Source organism: Electrona antarctica, assembly GCF_951216825.1.
Source record: "Electrona antarctica genome assembly, chromosome: 22".
NCBI lineage: Eukaryota > Metazoa > Chordata > Actinopteri > Myctophiformes > Myctophidae > Electrona > Electrona antarctica.
The window spans coordinates 5,702,655-5,712,980 of NC_136805.1; the positions used below are offsets into that span (position 1 = coordinate 5,702,655).

Consider the following 10,326-nt stretch of genomic DNA (forward strand, 5'->3'; position numbering starts at 1 on the left):
CAGGATTTAGAAGGCATTTGTAGAATCGTCCTCAGGTCTAAATGGGTTAAGAAGCGATTAAAACGATTAAATTAAATAGGCTGAGAGAGATCTGGGGGGAAGGAGTTTTACAGCTGAGGAGTCTGACAGTGAAAGTCCAATGACCTCTGGTTTAAAAAAAACAACAACAGCCAGGAGTCACTGAGGACTGCAGGCTGTGTGTTCTGACTCCTAGGTAAACATATCAGCCAGGAGTCACTGAGGACTGCAGGCTACGTGTTCTGACTCCTAGGTAAACAGCCAGGAGTCACTGAGGACTGCAGGCTGCGTGTTCTGGCTCCTAGGTAAACAACAGCCAGGAGTCACTGAGGACTGCAGGCTGTGTGTTCTGACTCCTAGGTAAACAGCCAGGAGTCACTGAGGACTGCAGGCTGTGTGTTCTGGCTCCTAGGTAAACAACAGCCAGGAGTCACTGAGGACTGCAGGGTGCGTGTTCTGACTCCTAGGTAAACAACAGCCAGGAGTCACTGAGGACTGCAGGCTGTGTGTTCTGACTCCTAGGTAAACAGCCAGGAGTCACTGAGGACTGCAGACTGCGTGTTCTGACTCCTAGGTAAACAGCCAGGAGTCACTGAGGACTGCAGGCTACGTGTTCTGACTCCTAGGTAAACATATCAGCCAGGAGTCACTGAGGACTGCAGGGTGCGTGTTCTGACTCCTAGGTAAACAGCCAGGAGTCACTGAGGACTGCAGGGTGCGTGTTCTGGCTCCTAGGTAAACGGCCAGGAGTCACTGAGGACTGCAGGCTGCGTGTTCTGACTCCTAGGTAAACAGCCAGGAGTCACTGAGGACTGCAGGCTGCGTGTTCTGACTCCTAGGTAAACATATCAGCCAGGAGTCACTGAGGACTGCAGGGTGCGTGTTCTGACTCCTAGGTAAACAGCCAGGAGTCACTGAGGGCTGCAGGCTGCGTGTTCTGACTCCTAGGTAAACATACCAGCCAGGAGTCACTGAGGACTGCAGGGTGCGTGTTCTGGCTCCAAGGTAAACAGCCAGGAGTCACTGAGGACTGCAGGGTGCGTGTTCTGGCTCCTAGGTAAACAGCCAGGAGTCACTGAGGACTGCAGGGTGCGTGTTCTGACTCCTAGGTAAACAGCCAGGAGTCACTGAGGACTGCAGGGTGCGTGTTCTGACTCCTAGGTAAACAACAGCCAGGAGTCACTGAGGACTGCAGGGTGCGTGTTCTGACTCCTAGGTAAACAGCCAGGAGTCACTGAGGACTGCAGGGTGCGTGTTCTGGCTCCTAGGTAAACAGCCAGGAGTCACTGAGGACTGCAGGGTGCGTGTTCTGACTCCTAGGTAAACATATCAGTCTGAGCCATCATGTACTGTAACATGTAAGCCTTTAAAACATTATCAGTGAAGTCTAAACATCAACTCTAAACTCGTACAGAGTACAAACAAGCTGGAGAGAGAGAGGCCAGGCTGGGTGTAATGTGGCCATGTCTCAGTTAGGCCCAAACGAATCCGCACCAATGATTCGCTATGCAACTCCTTGCAAGCAACATATTATCCCCAATCGAATTTGCAAAGAGTTACATTGGTGTGGTTGACCCCAGGGGCCTATATTTGGTCCCCCTCATTTTTCCCCCTCTAGTCAATATAGCCCTACTACTAGCTCACTAACTGTGTGTGTGCGTGCGTGCGTGCGAGTGTGCGTGTGCGTGTGTGTGTGTGTGTGTGTGTGTGTGTGTGTGTGTGTGTGCGACTAACCGTGTGTGTAGCATTGACTTGAACAGTAACATCCGTCATGTTGACCCACTGATGAGCAGAATGAAGGGAACCAGAGAGCTCTTCAACTGCTGCTGAATACAACTCCTACAGACAGACAGACAGACAGACAGACAGACAGGCAGGCAGGCAGGCAGGCAGGCAGGCAGGCAGGCAGGCAGGCAGGCAGGCAGGCAGACAGACAGACAGACAGACAGACAGACAGGCAGGCAGGCAGGCAGGCAGACAGACAGACAGACAGACAGACAGACAGACAGACAGACAGACAGACAGACAGACAGACAGACAGACAGACAGACAGACAGACAGACAGACAGACAGACAGACAGACAGACAGACAGACAGACAGACAGACAGACAATAATTATAGCAATAATAATGATGATAGTAATAAACTTGATTTGAAGAGATCAATTTATCGCATAATACATTGCACAACCGTTCAAGACGGGAACCCACGTTTGGGTATAGCAACATTTGTTGTGTGATTTTTGAATAAATATTTGACGTTTTCTTTAGAGGATTTAGAGTGCGTTTTCTTTATAGAATTGGCCTCAGTGCTAAATGGGTCAAAGAGCAGATTGAACAGGTATACTGTGCCTACCTTGGCCTTCCTGTAGATGTTGTGTCCAATAATGCTGGTGCTGTCAAACATGTCCTCACCTGGTCCAGATGCCTTGCACATCTGAGTCTGCAGACACACACAAGTCATGTCAAAACGTGACTATTGTAACTCGAGTCCCGATAGACTAGTACTGCAGTACGGAATAAAATAAACATTTGCGTAAAAACAGCATATATTGACATATTGAAAAAGATATGCCAGGGACCCCCATAAGAGAAGACTTTTTTACGGCAGTAAAATGATGAGAATCACTGCTAGAGCCGTAAAGACATCTTCTCTTATGGGGTCCCTGACTCCCTGGCATATCTTTTTCAATATATGTCACTCGTTTAATTTCAAGGATCCCTAGTGTGACATGCATTAGTCTACAGACCCCCATTTAATGGAATTTCTATCTCGGAGACCCCAATTTATATTGTAAAATAAAATCAATGTTAATTGAACTCTGAGAGAGCGTACAAATGGAACCACTGGGGCCCTTGAAATTAAACGGGTTGAGAATCACTGCTAGAGCCGTAAAAAAAAATCTTCTCTTATGGGGGTCCCTGGCATATCTTATTCAATATATGTCAATATATGCTGTTTTTACGCAAATGTTTATTTTATTCCGTACTGCAGTACAATTGTTTCAAATGTAAAGTGCAATATACTGTAGATAAAATGAATGTATTAATATTATTTGTCTTAATGCAGTGTTTGTGTGTGTGTGTGTGTGTGTGCGTGCGTGCGTGCGTGCGTGCGTGCGTGCGTGCGTGCGTGCGTGTGTGCGTGTGTGTACAGTGTACTGACCCCGCCTACAGGACAGGAGCTGTTGAGGTAGTCACAGGGCAGTCCTGTGTTCAGGCAGACAGGACCTCTGGTGTTGGGAGTCACATCGCCCAGGTTGCTGGAGGAGAAACCTGCAACGAACGGACCCTGACAAACACACACACACACACACACACTTTATATCATTCCCAGCTGCGTCACATTGATCAGCAGCTCTGTAGCTGAACTGGGGAAGGGGAGCGCTTGATTGCCTTACAAACCCTGGCCGTGCGGGCGTCTAAGCACCGCTAGCACTCATATGACTGTGCATGTGTGGCTCCGGGCGGCCTCATAAAGACAGCAAGCACCTCCTATATACCCCTGTCACAGAGACTGAAGTGGCTCGCTCTGGTGGGCGCAAAGTGTAGCTACTTTTGTGAATTAGCAATAGTTTTATGAGGTTAATATTGCCGTGTATGTAACAGTTTTAGAAAAGCAATAAAAGACACTCTTTATTGTGCGTCGTGTCTCACTACGCCTCTCAGCCATTATAAAACACCCGGTAACCTGAGACCTCTTGTGGTTTATTGCTTTAAAATAGCATGTTTGCACATTAAAGAGAGATGAACAGAGATTAGATTAACTGAGATGATAAAATGATATCTGATATCAAACCCAACTGAGATCAGATTAAGTAAGATATACTACAGTGATACAAAACTAAACTGATAGATACAGTATGAGATGAGTGTTATTCACCTGTCCGGGCAGAGAGCCAATGTTCTTGTCCTGTTCCAGCAGGTAGGAGGAGAAGCCCATGTTGTCACTGCTCACCATCCTGTTGCTCATGTCCATGCTGACCGCGTGGACAGCGAACCAGCTGGCAGGAGCAGCGCGAGGGAACACACATGTTCATGTACAATCAGTGTTTCCCCAAACACAGTGACCACAAAAATGTACACCTATTGGGTTTTTCTATAAAAACACCCGTCCTTGGTTCTGGTGACTGATATTTCTAATAGCCTACGTGAGGGGGTCGCGAAGACATTTGGTGCAGACGGGGAAACAGCGACCCAAGCACAGTTGTAACACAAGTCCATTTCTCTAAGACTAGAGGGTTCAAATGGTTAAACGTGTGGATAGATGTGTTAAGTGACACAGTGTTTACAGTAGTCGTACCTCAGCATGCCGATCCCGTCACCGTCCAGATCAGTGAATTTCAGCACCACCACCTGTTTGTCTGTGTTGAACGTATACCTGGAGCACACATACAAGGTTCAAGGTTCAACTTTATTGTCAACAATACCAGTTACAGGGTAAAAGGCACGTGAAATTCATTGTGCGTTAAAAGACCATACAACAGCTACAGTCTAGTGTCAAATAATCTGTATAAAGAACTAAGTGCAGGTTAAAACTAACATCTCTAAAGTACACAACTACTGAAAGTGCAAGATCACAGTTGCAAAAATGCAGAAGGCCTTAGACATATTGCCATATAGTCCGGGCCTTGTAGTGTTCAGTGTCTGTTCATGAGTCTGATGGCGGAGAAGAAGAACGTGTTCCATAGTCTCTGTGTGCGGCTGGCGAGGCTGAGGAACCGGTTGCCTGGCCGTGGCCGCCTAGATGGCTCAAACAGGCTGTTGCTGGGATGATGCACATCTTTAACAATCCGTATACAGACACAGTACATGTCTGTGTTGAACGTATACCTGGAGCACAACATACAGACACAGTACATGTCTGTGTTGAACGTATATCTGGAGCACAACATACAGACACAGTACATGTCTGTGTTGAACGTATAACTGTAGCACACATACAGACACAGTACATGTCTGTGTTGAACATATACCTGGATCACACATACAGACACAGTACATGTCTGTGTTGAATACAGTACCTGCAGCACACATACAGACACAGTATGTCTGTGTTGAACGTATACCTGGAGCACACATACAGACACAGTACATGTCTGTGTTGAACATATACCTGGAGCACAACATACAGACACAGTACATGTCTGTGTTGAACATATACCTGGAGCACACATACAGACACAGTACATGTCTGTGTTGAACATATACCTGGAGCACACATGCAGCACGTCGCGTTAGCAGAAATGACTTAACAAGGTGGTTTTATTTCATGGATTTCACGGCTGTATAAATACCATTATGCTTAACAGCAAAATGTGTAATTTCAAAGAGCAAAACTACAGCATTAATTTTGTACTATACCTTCCTCTATGACACTGCACTAGAATTGCATTTTACCGTATGTATAGTCATAGCACTTTATAGTATATATGTATAGTATAGTATAGTATAGTATAGTATAGTATAGTATAGTATAGTATAGTATAGTATAGTATAGTACCTCTCAGTCCCGGCATAGTAGTTCCGGAGTGGTTCCAATGGATTGTGCGGCCCTGTCTTTCCCTAGTGGTTCTGATCGAGGGTAGCTACTGGGACGTAAGTCGGGACTTGATCACCCCGGCTGGGTCACCCGAGTGAGGGGTATGATGTTCGAGAGACCTGAAACCCCGATGACCTTGGGATACATACGTCCCAGTTGCATCCAGGCGATGTATTTTCGTTCTAGTTTATATGTATAGTTTCATTATATAGATATTCCACGGTTACGTTCTTAGCTTACGCATGTTTCATGATAACTACTTTTTATGTATGTGATGAATTGCCATGCTCGCTCTGGATAAAGAGCGTCTGCTAAAGGCCTACATTGTAAATTGTAAATTGTAACAGATACCTGTCTCTCTCATCGTGAGGGTTGTTCTCGTAGGACTGAGGACTTCTGTTGATGCTGCTGTCTTCCAACTGGCCTTTATTCATGAAGATCCGACCTGGTTTGATGTTACGGTGGGCTATGTCTATGCTCTGGAGACACACACACACAGTTCCATGTTATTACCACATGGTTTGATGTTACGGTGGGCTATGTCTATGCTCTGGAGAGACACGCACACACACACACACACACACACACACACACACACACACACACACACACACACACACACACACACACACACACACACACACACACACACACACACACACACACACACACACACACACACACACACACACACACACACACCTTGACCACGCCGTCCACCAGGGCCTGTGTGGAGGCCTTGATGTATCCCTTGCTGGTGATCATGAACAGCGTGTACTGGAAGTACCCCGCCAGGCCTGCGTGGGTGTGGGTGCCACTCAGCACCACGTTGTCCCGGCGATACAGCGTCCCGTACTTCTCCTGCAACGCCTTCAGCACCTAGAATAATATCACAACAACACGCATGTGCACACGCACACATCCATGGACATCAGGGACGTGCACACACACACAGACATCAAAGGGGGCTTCAGCCCCTGCCCTTAAAAGTGCTGTTTTCCGTTTGATAACCATTGCTGTTTAAGCCTGTTGGGAGGAAACCACCCACCTAACTCCGTTTTTGAGGTTCTTGATTTTGATTTTGATTTTTTTCATGAATCAGTGCTATTGAACACCCTTTACGTCTGTGTGTTGGTTAAACATAATGAACCAATGGAAAGTAGTAAAAAACGCTTTGGACCAAACCTCTTAACTCCATTGGATCCTCAAACTGTCTGCTAAAACAGCTAACTCCCCCTGTCATGCAAGTAATTGTCAATATATGAAGTCACAATACCAACTTTGAGGTATAGAGAGTATGCGCATGCTTAAAGTGAATGGCACATCGAGTGGCAAATCGAGTGGCAAAGCAACATGCAAAGTGAGTTTAACATTGTTTAATGTTGTTTAATGCAGTCAGATAGGACTTTTCTGTTTGTATGTATGGGCTGTCAAGGCCAGGAAAGTAGTTTTTGCCACTCAGTAGGCGTTCCTGCATAACTTCCTGGTTTGATGATGATGTCACACGCATACCCTCTATTGCTTTGTTTTCAAAATATAACGTTTTCTTCCCGACAGCAGAGATATGTAAGGTAAGATAAGGTGTTATCCTAACACAGCAGAGATATGTAAGGTAAGATAAGGTGTTATCCTAACACAGCAGAGATATGTAAGGTAAGATAAGGTGTTATCCTAACACAAGTACAAGTCTAGCATTTCTGACCAACCAAACGTGTGCACATTTCTTGAGAATTCAGTGATTTATGATTACCGGTATCACAATTGTGCTTCAACGGACACACGTGGAGCAGCGTGTGTGTGTGCGTGTGCGTGTGCGTGTGTGTGTGTGTGTGTGTGTGTGTGTGTGTGTGTCTGTGTCTTCCGCCGTAGTCTGAAGACCCACCTTTTCAGACTCCATCATGGCCCATAGCACTTATCCTACCCCCTTAGATAGCACTTTTTAGACTTAGATAGCATTTGAAACAGACTTATAGCATGTCATGTAGACAGCACAATAATTGCATTGTATGTAGTCATAGCACATCATAGTACATATGTATAGCATAGTATAGTATATATGTATAGTTAATATGTATAGTGTCATTATATAGATATGTTCTAGTTACGTTCTTAGCTTACGCATGTTTCTTGATAAATGCATTTTATATATGTGATGTATTCCCATGCTTTTGTTCTTGCCTAATGTAAATCGCTCTGGATTAAGAGCGTCTGCTAAATGCCTAAATTGTAAATTGTGTGTGTGTGTGTGCGTGTGCGCGTGCATGTGCGTGTGTGTGTGCGTGTGCGCGCGTGCGTGTGTGTGTGTACCTCCAGTCGCAGCCTCTGGGACACCATTCCTACATCGATGGTAACGAACACCACCCTCCTGCTCCCGTCGTCCACGATGAAGGCCCTGCTGTACAGACGAGTGTGGATGCCGGCCGCCGTCTGGTCCAAGTTGGCATAACCCATCTGCACACACACACAAACACACGCACGCACGCACGCACACACGCACGCACGCACGCACGCACGCACGCACGCACGCACGCACGCACGCACGCACGCACGCACGCACGCACGCACACACACACACACACACACACACACACACACACACACACACACACACACACACACACACACACACACACACACACACACACACACACACACACACACACACACACACACACACACACGTAAAAAATGTAAAAAATTTAAGGAAACTAAACTTGAATCAAAAACACAGCCAGGAAACCCCTCTGCTGTTCAATAACAATGACATCCGTGTATTTGCAGTTGTATTTAGTTGCAAATACACGGAGGTCATTGTTTTCTGTCATGTCTGGCTATGTGTACAAAACATTACAACCGTTAAATATACAGTAAGACCTGATGCTGTGCAAAGTAGACTGTAAGAGTTTATCAGGATACCAGACTCAGTTTGGTTGGCAGCACTTGGAGACTTACTTTTACCGTGAAGATGACAATAATATCCTCAATTTCCTCATCAATAAATCGCTGCATTTTTTGGACACAATACACGCGTGAGAGCAAGCGTGTGTGTGTGTGTGTGTGTGTGTGTTTCTAACCAGGGGTATGTCAGCAGGGGGTCCGGTGCAGTCAGCCCGTCCTGCTCCAATCAGGTAGGGGTTGTGTGGGGGGGCGGGGCTGGGGGGCGTGGTTGGCTCCGGCTCTACTATACAGATGGATTGAAATGCCTTTGTGAGGAAACGCCCACATTGACCACACCCCCTTGATAGAGTACTGGTTCCCAAACAGTGGGTCGGGGACCCATGTGTGGTTGGCGGACAACCCTGGTTGTTATGGGTCCCTTTCGTTTTTTGTTTCCTACATTTTTTTTTAATTACTATTATTTTAAAACATTTTTCAAAAAAAAAACATATTTCATGAATTGAAAACAAAATGAAAATATTTTTTCTGTAAATTTCAGGAAGAAATCAAAGAAAAAAATCAAAGAAATTCCATGAATTAATTTTTTTTTCAAGAAGTTTAGTGACAATAGCCGATCTACAAGCTCACAGCGGGGCGCTTCGCACCGCGTTGTGAGCTTGTAGATCTGCTATTTCCACTATAGTTTGGGTCCCGGGCGAACGCCTAATTTCTCTTTTGGGTCACATTTGTAAGCCTATATAGAATTCAGAAAAAATAAAATCTTTTTGGATATTTAATTACATGATGTACTACAACTACAACGATACGATTCCCATCATTTGATCTTCACTTGAGTATCCGATTTTTCCCGATCCAATATTTAGTTTTTAACCCATTTTGACCTGAGATCAGATTCTAAAAAATGTCTTCTACATCCTGACAGTTTTCTGAAAGAGCTATGTTTCTATGTCAGTCGTTCTTCGATTTTTCAAAAATAGCAGACCTACAAGCTCGTAGCGTGCCACTCGGTGGCGCGCTATGAGCTTGTAGATCTGCTATTTTTCAATAGCTAAAGCACAACATGATGCTAACAACAAAAGGGGTTCCCGCCCAAAATGGGTATAGAACACTTCATATCACAATAGTACAATATCCCAAATCACAGACAATATCCAGTCTAATATCATATATAATATTGATACTAGGGATGTCCCGATCACGCTTTATTGCTCCCAGTCCGATAACCTTTCTGGGAAAAATGAATTGCAGATTGATGTTGTAAAACTATAAATTGTGTGTGTGCGTATGCGTGCATGACCCCCGACCTGTCCGGGCGTCCGGTCTGGTCACCGTGACGACGATGAGGCCCACGGTGACGGTCGTCATGGCGATGAAGAGGACGACGAGGGTGACCTCTAGGGTGGTCAGACGACCACAACACGCTGCTCGCTTCTGAGACATGCTGCTGTTGCAACACGCACGCACGCACGCACGCACGCACGCACGCACGCACGCACACGCACACGCACACACACGCACACACACAGTGATGGAAGAAGCACTCAGTGTGCAGAATGTCCCATTTCACAAGTTCAAAATGTATACAAAGTTCTTTTGAAAATAGATAATCTATTGTGATGCATTGTGCGCTTGTAGATCCTCTATTTTCACATGTCCAAATAATATATAATAATAGGGCTGAATAAGTGGTTAGTGTGTTTTGTAATATTATTTAATAATCTAAATCTTCAAAGTAACTAGTATAGCATAACTATAGTTGTCGTATAAATGTAGTGGCGTAAAAGTAGAATATTTGCCTCTGAGATGTAGTGGAGTAGAAGTAAAAGTAAAAGTATTGCACATTTTAAATACTGAAGAAGGTAAAATAA

The 10,326-nt window shown here is 45.2% G+C and overlaps 1 protein-coding gene across 1 annotated transcript in view; it reads right to left on the bottom strand.

Annotated features, from left to right (window-relative positions):
• asah2 (N-acylsphingosine amidohydrolase 2) overlaps positions 1–9,898 on the bottom strand; it is a gene marked incomplete at its 5' end in the record, with an annotated part of 49,490 nt that extends 39,592 nt beyond the window's left edge. Inside the window, 10 exons of the mRNA XM_079491984.1 lie at positions 1,753–1,857; positions 2,375–2,461; positions 3,185–3,310; positions 3,902–4,022; positions 4,322–4,399; positions 5,912–6,039; positions 6,263–6,439; positions 7,868–8,011; positions 8,635–8,741; positions 9,763–9,898. Of these exons, the coding sequence (XP_079348110.1) occupies positions 1,753–1,857; positions 2,375–2,461; positions 3,185–3,310; positions 3,902–4,022; positions 4,322–4,399; positions 5,912–6,039; positions 6,263–6,439; positions 7,868–8,011; positions 8,635–8,741; positions 9,763–9,898 (1,209 nt within the window). The remainder of the gene's footprint in view (positions 1–1,752; positions 1,858–2,374; positions 2,462–3,184; positions 3,311–3,901; positions 4,023–4,321; positions 4,400–5,911; positions 6,040–6,262; positions 6,440–7,867; positions 8,012–8,634; positions 8,742–9,762) is intronic.
• Positions 9,899–10,326: the final 428 nt, after the last annotated feature.